This window comes from Excalfactoria chinensis, chromosome 10 (assembly GCF_039878825.1).
Source record: "Excalfactoria chinensis isolate bCotChi1 chromosome 10, bCotChi1.hap2, whole genome shotgun sequence".
NCBI lineage: Eukaryota > Metazoa > Chordata > Aves > Galliformes > Phasianidae > Excalfactoria > Excalfactoria chinensis.
In genome coordinates, this window is record NC_092834.1 from 7,754,277 (window position 1) to 7,772,956 (window position 18,680).

At 41.7% G+C, this 18,680-nt stretch overlaps 1 protein-coding gene across 3 annotated transcripts in view; it reads left to right on the plus strand.

Moving 5' to 3' along the window:
• The window catches only part of CEMIP (cell migration inducing hyaluronidase 1), a 100,408-nt gene that overhangs the window by 53,792 nt on the left and 27,936 nt on the right, over nt 1-18,680 (plus strand). For all 3 annotated transcript variants that reach the window (XM_072345476.1, XM_072345478.1, XM_072345477.1), the window contains exons 4-12: nt 445-583; nt 1,120-1,356; nt 1,747-1,926; nt 5,796-5,866; nt 6,429-6,524; nt 7,132-7,253; nt 9,481-9,622; nt 10,642-10,833; nt 18,244-18,419. In XM_072345476.1, the coding sequence (XP_072201577.1) occupies nt 445-583; nt 1,120-1,356; nt 1,747-1,926; nt 5,796-5,866; nt 6,429-6,524; nt 7,132-7,253; nt 9,481-9,622; nt 10,642-10,833; nt 18,244-18,419 (1,355 nt within the window). The remainder of the gene's footprint in view (nt 1-444; nt 584-1,119; nt 1,357-1,746; nt 1,927-5,795; nt 5,867-6,428; nt 6,525-7,131; nt 7,254-9,480; nt 9,623-10,641; nt 10,834-18,243; nt 18,420-18,680) is intronic.

The following is an 18,680-nucleotide window of genomic DNA, read 5'->3' on the forward strand; positions in this document are numbered from 1 at the left end:
CCTCAGTATACTCATTAATTCCATGTTTTGCTTCAGAAACATTTTTTTGCTAAATTATTGTACTGATAAAATAATGCAGTAGTTGTGTTCTCAGGGTCTCTGGACAGTGCAGATACATATGTGCCTCTGTTCCCAAGGCCAGAGGCATAGTGTTGCTGCTGATTGCTAGCACAAATAGCTGTTATTCACTTTAACTCTGAATTTCTGTCTCAGTTTTGAGTGAGCTCTCTTCCATATAAATCTTAGTTTCAATCTCCAAGAGTTGAACTGAGTAAATAATAGGTAAAATCTTCAGAATTTCTACTGAGAGCTGTTCTGGGGAAGAAAGGCAGAATTTTTCACAATTTTAGATGAGACCCCATCTCTGAGCATAGCACAATGGTGTCACAACCTCTGGTGAGGTTGCTGTGTGTTAAAGCAAATTTCATAACTTTTTCTACATAGGAAAACTGATCATTAAAGACGACGTACAGCCTATCGTTTTGCGTACTAGATATATTCTCATTGAAAATGATGGAGAGTTGCGGATCGGCAGCGAGATGTGCCCTTACCAAGGCAATGTGGTTATCATCTTATACGGGAGGTTTGTATGCGCAATGAAATATCTTATAACTTTCCAGTATGTCTCTTTCATAGCAGGGAGCAAAACGTTCTTTAAAATTGCATTTCATCAGATAAGTTTATCATCTGTGCTTTGTGGAAAGTTCAGTAGCTTATTAAACAATTTAAATGGCCTTTAATAATATGACACAGTTTTGGTTTTGATTTCAAGTCTTACTGGGGAATGAACATTTGAGTATTTGGACATGCCAGAAAAGCAGCAAGTACATTGCAGCCACTCAAGCTGATTAATGGATTTTCCTCAATAATCTCAAAGCCTAAAGACTTAATTTATTTTGAAATTTCTCTTTAAACATTTCCTGATCTTTTGTAGTTGCTAGTATTATTTCAGATCATTTACTTACTGTAGAGTGTGAGCACCTTCTCATTCTTGGATTTGTTGGAGAAAATGTATTGCTAGTCATGACATTTCTGCACTCGGGCTGTAACAAAAGAAGGGCAAAGGCTTCTTAACTGTGAAAACCCATAAGAGAGTCTTTTCCTCCCTTTGTGTTGCAGAGCGGATGATGGCAGTGAGCCCAACCCCTACTTTGGGCGGAAGTATATTGGAGTGAGTGAGGGTGGCACTCTTGAAATCCATGGCAAGAAAAAGCTGTCCTGGACTTTCTTAAACAAGACTCTTCATCCTGGTGGCATGGAAGAAGGCGGATATTACTTTGAAAGGAGCTGGGGCCATCGGGGTGTCATTGTCCATGTGATTGACCCAAAGATGGGGGCAGTTGTCCATTCAGACCGGTGAGTGACTTCACAGCTATCTAGATCTGAGAATCTTTGAAAATGGGTTTGGGACAGCTTCTCAGCAAGCTCAGAAACATGTTTATCATCTAGTTCAAGTGAGTGCTACTGCATGTATACACATTTCTTTCTAGGTCACTCATCTCCAAAACCAGAGAGCAAACAGTGTTATTGTCTTGCTGTTGTGTCAGATGGGGTTTAATCAATTTGATTTAACAGCAACCTGTAACATTGCCTCCCAGAAAAGTGATTTTGCAATGTGATAATGTTATTATTATAAGTAGTACAAAAGCGATATTTCTTTATAGCTCTTCTTATTTAATTCTGTAATGCTTTTTAAAGCTGTGATCTCAGTAAGGTAAATTTTTTCATGTCTTTTTATCACTTTAGGTTTGATACCTACAGAGCAAAAGAGGAAAGCAAACGTCTTGCCCAGTATCTGGACAGAGTTGCGAATGGCATGATCCTGTCAGTAGCAGTGAATGATGAGGGATCTAGAAACTTGGACGACTCAGCCAGGAAAGCAATGACCAAACTGGGCAGCAAGCATTTCCTCCACCTTGGATTTAGGTATGTGCCAGTCCTGCCAGTTCTCCCAGAACAGAGGTTTTATTATGCTCCTCAGATGTCCAAATAATTCCACTCTCTCAAAAGCACAAAGTTCTTTCACATGAAAAAAGAAAGAACAGGAAAACTTTTCAACGGAAGGTTTTAGCAGTTAATTAGATAGTTTAAGATGCACTCATTGTCTATATGGGGTATTTTTATTAGCAAACTGAGGAAAAGCGTATTTATTCATATTTAAAATGATGTTTTTCCAAGATACTATTCCTACAATTTAATTATTCCTATTTATTCTCAAGCCATCCCTCAAAGATTTAAGAAGCAGATCTACATACACACATTGGACAGAATAGGTTGAACATTAAGAAGCCACTTAACCCTGGCTAAATGCATATAGATATCTATACAATATATTTGTCATCTTGTTTAATACTGATTTAAGGACTTGGCAGCACAGAAATTTAGCATGCGTTAATTTATACTGTGGACTGTAAATACTTCTGTGACAAAAATGGTGTCAATGTTGGCAGATGCACTACTGAGAGTTTTTGCTACTCACCCGACTGTAACATTTATATTTTTGGTGTTTATCTGAATTTATATAAGCACTTCTTTTTTTACTCTGTTTGTTGTTTTGTTTTGTTAAAAGTGTGAGTCCCTCTGTGGACAGTGATGTCACTGAGGGGGTCACTGCAAAACATGAAAAAATATATCAGCCTTGCATTGAGAAATGATTCTGAAGAGCAATCTATGTGAACGCACAAGTATCAGCTGGGCATGTGCAGATGGAGCAACATTTGGGGCAGCTGATAAAGAGGTTGTGTAAAATACTACAGGGAATTGTGCGTACCAGGCAGTGCATTTCGGAGATGCAAAGCTGCAGAAACAGTCTCCAGGTACAGGCTACCCCCATCAGTCCAACCCTTTCTCTCATATACTCAGAACTCACATTAAATCCCAGTAGGATGATGGGTTTCCTTTCAAAGACCAACATTTTGGAAACAGGAAAAGATTTTTGAACATTATACTTTTTTTTTCCCCAATTCTGCAACAAGAATAAATTGATGGTATTCCCATATGTTTATAACAGTAAATTGCTCTTGAAGTTTTTAGGCCACTGTGGTGTTTTAATGCTAGTTTCTCACTGCTGTAAACGCTTATAAAGGAAATACCATAGAAATTTTTTGTATTGAAGTGTGACTTTCAGCATTGCTGCTGTATGTAGTCAGAAAGCTAATCATTGTCATGCTGTTATCTCTAATACCACAGTGTTTCCCTATGTAAATAACAGAGACATGGTGGGTAACGTGAAGTAGCAGTAGTTGGTAAATATTGTCTCTCACCAGCATAATGGTATGAGCAAAACTACCTGTATTGTGGTGCAAAGTTTAAAAATTGCATTTTTAGGGCTGTTTTTTTGTGGTTATGTTCAAAACCTGTGAACAATTGTCTGAATGGCAGGAGAAAGAGGATGGATTTTAATTTCTAGCATGCTCACAGACATCTCACTGCTTGGGTTTTGGGGTTTGCTGGCCAGTCCAGTGCCTCGTTATCAGATCATCTCGTGTCTGGGACTGATCTTGGGCAACACTAAGACAGAAATGGTGTTAAGCCCAGCTACTAATTTGAGATAGATAATTTCTGTTTCATATTTTCTGAGGTGCCTTGTGAGTCAGGCTATTGAGCCATAGGCTGGGTTGTTTTCTTATGGAGGTGGTGGAGGGTGTTACATGGACAAATTCCTATCACCAATTACACCATGTTCAACCAGATTACAAAGTTATGCAAATCCCTCTTGCTGTAAAAGAGACAACAAGCAATGCTGATTTATGCAAAAAAGGTCCTGTGCTCCTGACAGTGTTTCAGTTGCATATTTGCTGAGTCCAGAACATTAGGATGCAAGGATAATCTTTTCCAGGGGTGTGCAGTGACTAGACAAGAGGCAATGGGCACAAACTGGCACACTGGTAATTCTATATGAGCATGAGGAAAAACTTCATTACTGTTTGGGTGACAGAGCACTGGTGCAGGCTGCCCAGAGAGGTGGTGGAGTGTCTCCTTCTCTGGAGATATTTAAGATACACTTGGATGCTTTCCTTGATGATCTCTAGAGATCCCTTCCAACCCCTATGATTCTGATTCTATGATTCCTCTTCTGTTACTGTTCCTTTGAAAAGTAACTTTGCTCTTTAAGCATGAGGTTTTTTTATTCCTTCAACTAATAAATTAGAAGAAGGCCTTTCAGCACTTGATGACACAGTTGTTCTCTTTGGAACCCCACCCAAATAGCTCTGGGTTGGCTCTGGCCTCACTGGTTCCTTCGTTTCATATAGTCCGAACAGATTTCAACAGGGTTGAAAGACTTTATGATTGTTTATGTGATAAACTTACTGAGACAAACAAGTAATGTAACACATGAAATAGGACCAAACCTTGAGTTGCAGAACTAGCTAGCTTCTTTTCCTTTAGATCATTATTTCAGATTATTATGGGACCCTCATCTTTCTTTGCCATTTGCTTTGAATTTGGTGACTTATCTTTCCTGCTGAGTGATAAAGTGCCTTTCCTTCCCCACCCCCTCCTCTCCCTGGATAGAGATCACAGCCCAACAGTGCCGTTGGCAGTTGGCACAGGCAACTTTTCCGGCATCTGGCTGGCTGGCAGGCTCCCAGGTTGTTATGCTGGCCATTTCCCTCGAGCCTGTCCTGTGCTGGGGCTGAGGACGTTCCACTTGGAACGCCTTGCTGTGGGGATGTGGCAGGGCATGGGGGTGGGCCAGTGCTCCCCTGCAGCACAGGGTTGTGACCCTCAGCAAAGCCCAACTAGCAGTGATCTGAAAACACTGTAGTGTCTCTCTGTCAGTGTCTGTGTTTTCTTCTTGAAGTCCCAGAGTAGCCTGTAACTTCACTTACATCAGCAGATGATAAATGTAAGGTGACCTGTAAGACTCAACGGTGCATCTTGATGCTATTGAAACCTCTGGGTATTTTTACTGACAGAAACATGATTTAATCTGCAGGTTGTTTGCTAAATCCAGGGTAAGGGTGAGCATCTCTCCACCACTCTAAAAGCATATTTATTATTCTGTTAGTCATTAGGAGCTGGTATGCCAGAATCTCTTCTATTTCAGAGATAAAATTCCCTCTTGACCCCCACTAATTGGGTTCACCTCCAGTGCTGGGAGGTACTTCAGTCTCTGTCTCCACTGCTTACTTGTCCATGTGTTCATTTTCCAGTACTGTTGATAGCTACTGAACCTACTTAACCAGTAAATATCAGGTAGTAATGAACTTACTTCTGACACGGGATCAGATTTGAATGGGCAATTCAGACTCGTAAACCTTTGTCCCCATTCAGTGTTCAAAATGAGGAAACTGTACACCCAGACACTATCTAGGTATTTTTTATTGCCCTCTGCCAGCCACTCTGTCTATTAGAAATTCCCATGAGTCATTCCAAAGACAGTTGTGATATACAACGTTTCAGCAGCTAAATTTATTTAAGCAGAACTGCTTTCTTAAAAAAAATATTATTATTTTAATTATTATCTCTATTGCGCACACACAGGAGATTTTCAGGCTCCCCAGGAAGCTGCTGGTGTCCAATACATCTGTGGCACACAAGCCCCTTTAAAGCTTTTAAAAGAGAAACACTGTATTGAGCAAGGATTTGTCTTTGAGCTTCTTTATCTTGTGGTATATTTACTGAAGAAATACAAAATCTTAAGATAGTTTTAATTTTAATCAAATTGCCTTTCACATCAATCAGAGTGTTCTGAATGTGGAGCCCCTGAGAAATGTAAAAACATTAAGCTATAAAAAAATGCACACCTCGCACATGACATAATTTGATCATTTCTCTTTTTGATTTTCCAGGCATCCGTGGAGCTTTATTACCGTTAAAGGAAATCCCTCCTCTTCTGTTGAAGACCACATTGAATATCAAGGTAATTCATGCACAAAATGCTGGCTTGACATTATCTCTGGAAGTGACTTGCAGCTGAACTTGGTCAACGGTGTTCTCATTTGACACTGCTTTACATCAAGCTGAGAACAATTGATGGTCAGAGATTTTTAATTGAATACTCTCTCTATACTTTCAATTAATGCAGCTGAAGCATCAGACTGTGGGGTAGAACCTCAGTCATCTGAACCATGAGACAAAAGGCGAGATCCTTCACCAGTGTAAATCCTTGTAACTCGGCTGAGCTCAGCCTCTGCCTCCTTCTTTGACTAAAAGCTATAGAACAAGCCCAGTTCACACCAGCTGAAGATTTAATCCATCTATCATGCATTGGTAGCCTCAAAATCTCCCCATAAAACTGTTATGTTGCAAGCTCCTCCTGATTGTTCAGTGTCTCAATGCTCAGTAACTTTTTAATGGAAGTTATACTAGGCTAAATCTAGAGAATAAACACGAATTATGCACATATACACAAGGAAAATTACCTTTTTGGTTTTGGCATTTTTTGAGTGCATTCAGTGATTTTTACCATTTTTTAAAACCAGGTCACAGAGGGTCAGCTGTGGCCAAAGTATTCAAACTGTTCAAAGCTGAGAATGGAGAACACTTTAATGTCTCTTCGACTAGTGAGTGGGTTCAAGGTAAGAGGTCTGTTTGCTATTTAACTCAGAGGTAGAGTTGATAAATAGGGTGAACGGTCCTTTTATTGCAATACTGTTTGGGAAGAGTGGGCTTGCAAGTTACTATTTATGTTGCTGCTAACTCAAGTAAAGAGCATGCACAGATTCTTTCCTCAATTGTCTCCAGGACTCTCTGGATAACTAGCGTTCATTTTCCTCTGTTGCTCTGGGTATGAAATTCCATCTCTTATGATCTAAGATATCACACACAGCCTCTTATTTCTTCGGACTGCATAGTCATCATGTCCACGTTTCAGACAACATACAGTAACTGAAACTTGATCTGAAAATCCAAAAAGGCAGCTAAAGAGGACCGGATCCAAAAGCCATAACTATTAATAATGCTCATACTGCGTGCTCCAATTTTGCAGCTTTTAATAACTCTGCTCTCCTTTGGCTGGTTGCACTTCACAGCATCATTACAAGTGGCTGACAGATTGGCAGGAATCAGATCATCAGAGAAGAAACTTGTGAATGATATCTGAGATCAAATTATGCTTCATGTGTTTTTGCTGCATTCATTAGGCGTGACTTTCAAATGACTCTTCTTGTTTGCACTTGTCTCCAGATGTAGAATGGACAGAGTGGTTTGAGAAGCCCGAGAAAGCAAGATCTAAAGACATGGAGAAGCTTTCCGACTTCAAAGCTGCTCACCCTGATAAAATCTGTAGGCAGCCCATTGACATCCAGGTAGGCCAGTTTACCTCTTGCTGTAGAGAGACAGTGTGAGTCCTGATGAGAGCCCCCAAAACATTGCACTTGTCAGTAACTTTTGTTTCTAAATAGAAGACACTGATTATTTTCCAGCTGTAATATATAACCGACAAGTTCTGTCTAGTCTTGTCTTGTTTTGAGACAAAAGTTTGTAGAATTAGTCTCCTTTCAGTAAATTCTGGCTTCTGGCATGAAAAGGGGTACGGATGGGGTCAGGGACAGCACAGATGCTGTCATAAAATATGTGGTTCCCCACTGGAAGATTGTAGAGAAAAAAAGAAAAGACATGAAAATTTCAAAGTTTTTAAATGATTCTGGAGTGGACCTTACCTCAGAAATTAATCACAGAATGTAATGAGATGGTATTGCAACCAGATGTAGGAGTTGGAAAAAATGCCAATGAGCTTGCAGCCATTTTTGGAGTCAACTGTTTTGCTTTTATTCTTCCTCTGGAAAGAAGTTTGAAATCTATTTGGAGTTAAACATTAAAATTACACCATGTGGTTGAGGTGAAAAAAAATAGATCTTTTCTGAGACTGCAAGAGCCTATTCAAGCAAAAATGAAGTTATCAAAACAAAGCACCTTTGTTTTGTTGTGTTTTGGCAAATGTTAGCTGTATGCTTTACCTGCCTACTTGTTAAAACAAGCACCAGAGAAGCTTTGCCTATCAAAAAACAATAAAATATTCCATATGTGTGGAAAGCTGAATCTGAGGTTCCTAGTCTATAGTCATAGTCTGAACTGGTGGATTTTCCTTATTCACACAAATGCAGCTATTGAAGTAAATGGGAATGCTGACAGTATGACTGCAAGTTTCCAGGCCTGTATGTTCTAAAGAATCTCCTCTTGAAAAGAAAGGGAAAAAAATGCCCTATGACTTTATGCCAGGCCTTAGCAAATCCGCATTCATTTCAGCTTCCATATACATGAATTAGAAGTGACAACTTTGTTCAGAGCAGAGGTCAGATGTTCGTTATGATACAGCTCCTTTTAGCTTGTGTATTGAAAAAGAAACAGGGAATATATTCTTCTGTGCCAGAATCAACCTTTTTTCCTTCTGTTCTGTTAAATCATAGATATTCCCCCCCCCCCAAAACATTAAAAGAAAAACCATTTATATATATATATATTTTTTTTTTAGCTTATCCTGCAGATTTTAGGGCAATTCCTCAGGTAGCGTAACCTGGTGTTTGTTATCACATTCCTAAAGTTACACTGATTTATACCAGCTGGCCGGCTCCAACTATGCTGAATGTGAAAATGTGAAGATACAATGATAATAACAGAAGCACAGTGCAGCCAGAGGCACATTCCTTCAGCTGATGGTGTTAATCCTATCTGCAGCAGCAGCATGGCTGCATTAATAAGGAAGGTCTGCATGAGTGAATTAATCAGGATCAGCCCCTTCATTGAAAGATGGTGTAACTTCTGCTGCCTCATTAAAATGCATGTTGTTGTTTGGATTGCCCAATGCAATTAGTTGCATGTTTGTGAAAGGGTCAAGCTATAAAGCTGGACTGTGACCTGAGGGGTGATGCTTGCTCTAGCAGGAGCACAGGAGAGGCTACACATCCCACTACTACTGTATGTGATGCAGCTGTTTCCTCAAGCCAACCCTACAGGTTGGTACCTGTATGTGAGAAAAGGCCTCCTCTTCTTGTTCCTTTTGGAGCAAGGTTCCTGTAACAGCTTTATTTTATTATTTTATTTTATTTTCCTTTGAGAGCAATTATCACTGACTCATTGAAAGAAGTAGTAAAACTCTGCTCTTGTTCTTCTGCAAAGTTCAGGTACAGCTGAGCCACCAGCAATGACATGAGTGCAGCAAAGAGGTATGAGAGCGTGAGTTCATTTGGGTACAAGCATCTGTGTTCAGTGTTGTCATCTGAACTCAAACAAATACCAAAAGAAAATCTAGGGCACCAAGGCCAGATGTTAGTGAAGTTCAGAATACTCCTACCCAAAAAAGCACATGGTCTTAATATAGATAAAGGAGAGACAGATACAGCTAGCAGTAATCTACACAGTCAGCACATACAATAGCTGTTCTGAAGCACCAGCTGGAGTGCCAGCTGGATAACACACATACCAATCATCCCATTTTGTTATACAACTGTTGTGCATCACTCAAAGCAAAAGCCTCTTACGATGACATCAGTGTCTGAACGTATCACCAATTTTATATTTATGTTCTTATTCCAGGCAGAGACCCTCGATGGAACTGTTCTAACCACTGAGGTTTTCTACAAGAATGGCCACGACTATCGGTTTCTGTGCCACGGCAAGGACCAGTCAGGTGAAGGTTGCCAGAACTACAGAGTGCGGTTCCTGTGTGGCAGCTCTGGTATGTGCCCCATGTTTGAAAGTCTTACACTTGTGCTCTCTGTCTTCTGGGGTGGCTCTTCAGAGGTAGAATTAGTTCATCCCTGAGAAAGAAAAGCCATATGAGGAACTAGAATTATACCTGGTGTTTTTGTTTCTGATGTCCAGAGACATATAGTCTTCTTCACTAAGTGCTTGGATTAAAGTAGATAGTATGGGTATAAGCCAGACCAACAAAAAGCAGAAATGCTGCCTTCTGATGACTGACTCCTGTTCAGTGTAAGAACAACTAGAGTAATTTCTCAACCTGAAATTTTGGATGAGCTATTGACATGAACATAGATTTAATGGCTACAGATTTGCCTCAGGAAACTTCCTGAGCTCTACCAGAGGAATCAGAGTAGTGTCTCCAAAACCCAACAGCACCATGACAACACTTGACAAGTCACCTCCCATAAATATCGTGACTTTCATTGAAGCATTTTGGGATGAGGCACGATTAGTCAATCGCTGTGTGCAAAGACAACAGGTTTTGAAAGAAATACTTTGTTTTATAGTCATTGTGACAACACTGTGCATAACCTGGGCATTAGACAGGTTGTTAGGATTCTTTAGTGCTCAGCTGATGAGAAGTGGAGGGTAGAATACAGTTGTTTTGTTGGAAATAAACCATCATGATGTTGAAGACCATTTGGCTGCAGTAAATCACAGCGCCCAGGACCCACAAGAGCTGCTAGTAAGTGAGTGGGGCAAAAATGAGCCTCTCAATGCTACTTATAAATTTAGCCATGGGATTAGTGGAAAATCCACCTGTGCACATCTAACAAAAAGACACTTTCTTGTTTGCTTGCTTTCCAAGCTTGAGCCAGTAACAAGCATGATTGGAAGAGTTAAATGTTTCATATTGAATGAGGAAATAATCTTTTTTGGTGGTGCTCCAGGCAAAAAAAAAAAAAAAGAAAGAAAGAAAAAAAAAAACAAGGAGCTGGCACTTTGTGATAAGATTAACTGAGTCCTCCACCCTTCCTTTTGGCTTTGCAGTGAAACCAAAGCTTACGGTAACCATTGACACCAATGTGAACAGCACGGTGCTGAATCTGGTGGATGATGTGAGCTCATGGGAGCCTGGAGACAAGATTGTGGTTGCAAGCACTGACTACTCCATGTACCAGGCAGAGGAGTTCCAAGTACTGCCATGCCCATCTTGCAGACCCACCCAGGTCAAGGTTGCAGGTAAAGTGATTCATCTTTTCACATTAGCGTTGCATTTCACAAATTCCATCATTTTCACTGAGTGAATTCTGTTAATCAGAAAAAAAAATGAAAGACACCTGAATTTGATGCCTAATTTGGGTGACGTTTTTGGGAACATGTGGTTTTCTTACTTGAAAATCATCTAATTTTATTCAGGTTCCTTTCTGCCTTCCCTTTCCATAGCTGACTCGGTTTCTTGTTGTCCTCAAGCTTATTGTTGAATGGATGTATTTATTTCATGGAGACAAAAAACTCCTGGAAAGCAGGAGATGAGCACAGCTGATCTGAGGAGTGTTGGTAAGGGAGGATCTCAGTGTGAGAGATTTGAAGGTTATGAAGTAATCAACCAGCTGGCTGTTTTCCTTAAAGAGTTATATCTAACAAGACAAGTAATCTTACATTTTAGATTAATTTTACTTTTGTTTTGCTGCTAAAGCTACTGTTTCTCTTTTCCTATGTCTCTAGACAGCATTGCTCTGAGGTAAAGTCTTAACCAACCCTTTCTGGAGTCATGTGGCACATGTACTATCCTGAGCCACAGGAAATGGAGGCTGTAGAGTGCTGCTAAATTAGTCTGAGCAGAAGGAGTAGGAATCTTTGCAGAGTTGCAGCATTTTTCTGTTGAAGGTGACTAGCTCAAATCTGGACAAATTGCTTTTGATGAGAGGACCTTGCAGTCTAGTGATTGTAAAGTGACCTTCAGACACACTTCCATGGTGAAGCACACCATGTTACTGCCATGAGCATGAAAGTGAAATGCAAAGGGGAAAATCTGCATCTGCACTTGAGTCTGTGGGGTGGCCTTTTTCTTCCTGAGCTCGATTTTGGCACAGTAATGAGCAGAACATGGAAATATCAAGTGAGCTGCATCTACTGTAAATACATGAACTTTCATTTGCCATACTTTTCAAAAGCATGTGTAATTTTGCAATATAAAAGCATGTAACAGCTGAAGCCATTTTATATGGCAAAATGTGCCTGGTTGTGAAACATGCACGTTACCATATCTTTTGCTTCTACTCTGGCAATTGCTTTAGAAAGAGGTTTTGTCAGCATTTACAGTAAGATCTTTCTGAGAAACCATCAGTGCACTTGGAACATCCAATGCACCCGGGATTTTGCTTGGTTCTCTGAAAAGAGCTGCATTATCTCTGATGCAACATCTTCTGGAAGGTATTGAATGTGCTTCCTTTGGCAGCCACCTCCCCACAGGGCTCTCGCCATTCATTGTTAGACAGTCTGAAAGAGAGGTGCTCGTCAAGCCAAGAAAAATATTATTCACAGCGTGAGTGTATCATAGTCTTATGACTTAAAATGACTAGTAGTTTCAAAGAAGATGCATCTCCAAGTTGGATATTTTTCTTGAGCAATTTTGAGCTGTTGGAAAAACTGTACCAGACCAGTATGTTACAAATTACATCATGAAGATGATCTTGGAAGATCGTCAGTGAAAATAAGGACGACATATGAATAAATCTCTTAAAATTCCCATAATCTATTGGGTCTGAAGAAAATCTTGTATTTAACTTTTATAACAATGGCAACTGAGTTAGTTTCAGGAAACTAATAAGGGGTTAAAAACTGCAAAAAAGTTAATGTGATTTTCAAGTAAAGAAGCAGTGGAAACACTTGTTAAAGTAATTATGCTCTTGGTCTCCAATTACTCTTTAGGAGAATTAGGACATTCCTTTTATTACCACAAATGACATGAACACCGCGGCCAAAGTCTGCCTTTACTTATAACCAGGCAACTTCATTGACGTCAATGGGATTTCACTGATTATATAAATCAGGGCAAAATTTGGTCCAGTAGTAACAATCACATCCAACTTTCTTGTAGCAAAAGCATATTCTCACCAGAAAATAAAATCATCTGCCTGATTCGAAGTTCAGCACTGATGAAATAATACAGGAGAAGGCTGAGCTGTCCCATGTCTTGAGCAGCCAGGAGGTCTCTGGCCTTCTCCATGCCTAACCATCACCTAACATACACTGCCCTGAGCCATGATGTGCAATTAAACAGGATAAGGAACGCTAATGAGACAGAGGGTGCTATCTCCATGCAAGGTGAGCATCCCCCTGTGCTTGTGCATCAGTGCTAGGATCTGATTTGCATTCAGAAAGCACTTGTCATAAATGTCTGCTTCCTTTCCTGATGCGAGTTATTCAGGACTGCTTTACTCCTCCCGAGAAAAGGCTTCTGTGCAGATATATTTATACACGGCGTCTCAGGGGATGTCATTTGTAGTAAGTGGCGTGGCCTGATTATCCTGAGAGTTTTAGTTTAGCAGCTGAGAACTCCTGAAGTCTGTCCTTTAAAAGACAAATGATAAAACCTTTCCTGCTCAGGTGGTTTATGTTCACTTTAATCTCTATGGTTTTTTTTCTTTTCTTTTTTGGGAATAAGCCTAAATTTCAGGTCTGAACTGCTTAGAGACTCTTTTTTAAAAAGAGACTGAAAAATTCATCTGTGTGGACATCTAATTTGTTGTGGCAGCCAAGGTTTAATTATAACAAGGTTTAATTATAATTGGTGTTCTCATCATTTGTTAGGAGTTTAATAGACATAGTTTAGCGTATTGGGACAAAAAAGTCAAATTCATTATTTAGGTCCTGCCCCATTTATAGTGATACTACCTGCTGAAAACTGCTACTTGCTTTACTGGCTAGAAGTGGCCTGATTAGAGGCTGGGCTTTTCCAAACAGCTTAAGGAAGTAAATACTCAATTCCCATCAGGAATCTTTTCAGTAGGATTTGGATGTCTAATTGTGGACTTAAGACAATCTCAGTGTAGGAAGCAAGGGAGGACATGCAGGGACTGATCTTATGTGCTCCCTTATCACAGCGACTATGCTCAAGCCAAAACTGCTGCTCCCACAAGGAAGCATAGGCTGGGTGAGGGCTTGGCCCTGCAGATCCCGCTCCTGGTCAGACGGTCACTCTGATAAATGGAGACTTTTTCTCCACCAACCTCCTTTGTTTGATTTTATTCATTTATTTTTTTTTTTTTTTTCTCTGTGGGAACAGATTAAAACCTTTTGATCTTGCAGCTTCCCAGGGGCAGGGACGATGGCACAGGGCAGAGGGAGGGAAGAGGAAGGAAGGAAGGAAGGGTTGTGTTGTGGCAGCACTGGATAGTAGGAAAGATCAAGTATTTGGTCAAGTTTCCCTGGGAAACAAGTCTTATCTGCATCTTTGTTGCACTGTGTGAAGCTGCTACCAGTGCTGATAAGTTTCACCATGGAATAGAAAGGATGAAATGCCCTTTTGTGTGTCTATGTGCTCTTGATAAAACAAGAAAAACTTTTTTGTGCATGGCATAATTACTCCAATTATCCCACGTATTAGTGAAACTATGATTATGAGCCTACGTATCTCTTCAATCTAGCTTATGGGGCAGTGGATACTATAGAGAGATGGAGCTACTTGTTAATATAGAGAACTTGGCATTAAAAATGTAGATACATAGTGATCTAACAACTTCCCAGAAAGCACCTGCGTCAGCATTCATTGTGTGCTGTGAAGGTGGGAGAAGTTTTGTGTAAGGTACCCTTGTAGCAGTCTTTTCAGCAGTCTTTTCCTTCTATGTCTGGGCATTGCTTTGAACTCCTTGTAAAGCTTCATCCTTTCTCCTGTAGGTCCTTTCATTCAAAACCTACTTTCCCTTGATTGAGAAATATTTAGTCATTAAGATGTCAGGCTGCAGTCTATGACTCAAGACTGGTCAGATCTCTCAAGTCATGCTGCGCTGCATTTCAGGCACGCAAAAGCAAATCCCATCAAACCAATTCAGAATAATGAGGATTTGGTAGGATGTTTGTGTGAACATTTGTCAGTTATCAAATATAAAGCAACAGGGGCATTACCACCAGTGATGACCAACGCTTGGTAAAAATGCTAAACCTGGCAGAGGTCTGGGCTGGCATCTGCAATGAGTTGCACTGCTTTTAAAGGTGCCCTGAAGGATTTGCTGTCACTCTGTTATGTGAGTTAAGCAGGCAAGTTTGTATTTAGAGTGGTTATGTGCTGGTACAGGCTGCTATGGGAAGTGGGGGAGTCACCATCCCTGGACGTGTTCAGGAACTGTGGGGATGTGGCATTGAGGGATGTGATCAGTGTGCATGGTGGAGGTGTGCTGATGGTTGGACTGAATGACCTTAGTGGTCTTTTCCAGCTTTAATGTGATTCTATGATTTCCTTTAAAATCTCTGGTTTAGGAAACATTAAAAGACTGCGAGAGGGAAGGTCTAATCCACAGAGCCTGGAGTAGAACAAAAGACCCCTTAGAGAAAAAGAATAAATCCAGGAGCATTGTAACTTCACTTTATCTTCACCAAATACAGGCTTTCAGATGCCTGATTCGCTTCTGAAAGAGAGATGTGGCACTTTATGGTATGTGAAGCCAAAGCATTTAGAAATGTAGAAATATACCAGAGGCTTTTCGGAGACATCTCACCAGAGCTGAGCACCACCCACACCTGGAGCTGCTGAAACAGCTCTACATTTCCACCCTTCCCAAGTGTGATAAAGCCTGAGCCCAGGCCTTGGGGTTAGGTTCAGGTATGGCAGGTTTTCCTGGAGCTTTGTACAGCTTGGAGAGACTCGGAGTTGCTATGATGTTGACATAAGTGTGTCTTTGATTAGTGGATCATCTATGTTTATCTTAATGCATACTTTCTTTTAATAATTACCTTCTCCTTCCTAAGTGCCCTGGTGACTTTCATAGTCACTATCTTGAGTCATGAGCATGGAATTGGTCTCCTGTTTTGCTGAATCAAGAACTTTGTCAGCAAGCCCATACATTAAAGCAGTTTTTTTCCCTGCAAATTAACATTTTGCTAAGTGAAGGCACTGGTATGACAAAGAGAGCAACAAACCCAGGGCGTTCTTCTGAGCTCAATCACACAGACCTGTTGTGGGGAGATGTAATCTGTGTCAGCATATGGCTTTGTTTGGTTTAGATTATAACACAGCACAAGCCTGGCTCGCCAGCAAAGCAACATCTGTCCATGAGGGATGCAGTACGAATGTGCTCAGAGAGGAGGTGGTGAATCAGTGACCCTGCACTCATTATTGCTTGGGCAATCCCCAGACAGGGCTCTGATGCTGAAGCAGCAGGCACAGCCCTCCCATATTCTCAGCACAGAGTTGCCTTTCTTAGCACCAAACCACTTCTGGGCTGGCCTGCCAACTCCAGGCTTGGGTTTGCCCATGCCCAGATGTCACACTGCTCCCCATGGAGACAAGCAGCAGCCTGGCTTCAGGTTTACAGCCCTGCAGCAGGACGCTCCCAGTGCCACGTGAGCTGCCCAAGCGCACCACGGAGCAGTCTCTTTTGTTTGATTTCTTTCCCCATGCCAATCACCAGCCGTGCCGGTGGAGGTGCCACGTGTCTGTGGACGCACATCGTGGTGCTTCTGGCCCCATGGGAAGTGCCTGGTGCCAGTTTCCAGCAGGAACTGACATCACCAGAGCAATCCCGTGCCCGGCTCTGTCTCCCATGAGCCGTGTCATAGGGATGGTCCCATGGCCGTGGGCACTTTGGATTTCTGGCTGCTGGGAGGAGAGGTTTGTTCTTCAAAACTCTGTTAAAGGAGCTGTTATTCAAAATCCACTTTCACACTGCGAGGGGATTGCTTTCCATCTCTCCTTTTATCTCCAAACTAGTCAAGTCAGCAAAAGCACAAAGTGAAAAACATGCATCCAAGGAGTTATATTTAGAAACTGGTTAGTGCGTATTTAACATTCCTGCCAGTGCTTACGCTATTTTGCATGTCTGGACTGGTTTTAAATTAAATTAAATACATGCAAGCATGACATTTATTATTCTAGAGCTTAGCACATAAATAACAAAACTGCCCATCTAATTCCACTGCCACAAATCCTGGGGATGTGGCTTGAAATAGGACGTTCTTAAGATTATCTGAACTTCTTCCTGCATTTCAGTAAATCAAGGAAAGGTCAGCTCAGGGGGAAACTAAAAAGTAACAGCTTGAAAATGGTTTCATAACTTGCGGCTGTGTTCCCTAACAGAGCTGCTCCAGGGTACAGCATGGGGCATCCCTGTGCAGAGGACACCGCTGCCACTGCTTGTTTTAATAGAGGTGAATAAGGGAAGCAGAGCTGTGTTGGGGGTAAGCTGGGTCTGATGTTGTCCACAAGCCTGAATAGACCTGGCTCATGCCAGCTCTGTGGGGAAGCTCATGGCCTTTCTAGGGAAGAAACTGCAAATACAGGTGACGTGCAAGCCCATGGCCCCTTACTGCCCTCATTTTTGGGGCTGAGCATCTAATTTCCACAACACTCTCTGCACATGGCAGACAGTGGTGTGAACCTTGCCTTGCAGGCAGCAAGGAGCACCAACCCTTCCCAAATCCCAGTATTGCCTTTGAACTACACTGCTCCCAGCACCAGGAGAAAGGGGGAGTGAATGGTGTTTGCTTATCTTTGTTATAAAGTCATAGCAGTGTGTTTTGGTTAAAATAAGAATGTTTCAGAGTTCAAAATCCTCCACGCAACTTGGCACTTCTACTGCAGCACAAAGTGCTTCACAATGATAGCCAGGCTTTGGGCTTGCCATTTGTTTCTAATTACTGCTTTGAATGATTCCACTGAAATGAAATACATGCAAGTGTAGCATTCCTGAAAGTTCAGTGTTTACTTAAAGAGTTTATTACTTATTTTTACTGGAATAATACAGAATGTAGTCCGTAAGATGAACCTTTTCCCAACTGCATTCTCTGCAGAAAGCCAAGGAAGGAAGGAAGGAGCATGAATATGTTTGAATGAAATTACAGCAAAGAGATTATTTTGCTCTCTAGGCATCCACAGTGCCTGGGCTTCACTCCTTGCTGGTCAGGGCAGGGAGGGCTCTCTGTGGTTTTAACCCCTCCACGGAGCCAGGTGTGTTTGTGGAGGCAGGATAGGAGCGATGTGGTCTGGCATGCGGTCCTATCAGCTGCCGGTGTGCAGGGCAGAGGGAGGTGTAAGGAGCAAGCCGGAGATGTGCAGGCAGTTCTAAACTGAGAGTTCAGTTTAGATAGATAGAGAGTTCAGTCAGGATAGCAGGCAGGGAGAGGTTTTGCAGTTCTGAAGTGATCGCAGTCTCTTTCTAAGGTAGTAAGTGTTTTGTCTAACAGGCTGTTGGTTCAGCTCCCTGGCTAACTGGAGCAACTTCAGACCAAAAATCCCACTTCCTCTGTTGCAAATGTCTCAGCAGGACATAGAGGGACACCTGTGCTCCTGCCTTCCGCCTTTTGAGGAGCCAGCCAACAGTTTTTGCTGATTCCAATACTCTTTTCATTATCAACTAACCCCACCACAGGAAGTACAAGGGGAAACCAGCAGCGTTGGCACAGTAACTCTGAAAATGGATCTTGTTCCTGCAGGGAAAGCAGCATACCTCCACGTTGGCGAAGTCATTGATGGTGTCGACATGCGGGCAGAAGTGGGGCTGCTGAGCAGGAACGTTGTGATCATGGGAGAGATGGAGAGGCAGTGCTATGAGTACAGCAGCAAGTTGTGCTCCTTCTTTGATTTCGACACCTTTGGGGGACACATAAAGGTAGGGTGGAGCCTTCCCCTTGCACTTTCCTCCACCCAGCCACACCTTCATGTACTGAGAAAGTCAGGCTGCAGGAATGGAGGAATCTCTTGTGTCAGCTGCTGAGCAAGCAGCCCCTCCCTGTGGTGCAGCAGATCCACCCCACTGCTGCTGCCTGTCCCTCAGCTTTGAAAAACATCCCTGCAGATATTGCTCACCCAGTGAGTCTGGTGCTCAACCCATCCAGGATACAACCCCCATATCTCAATTCTAGTTTTCCCC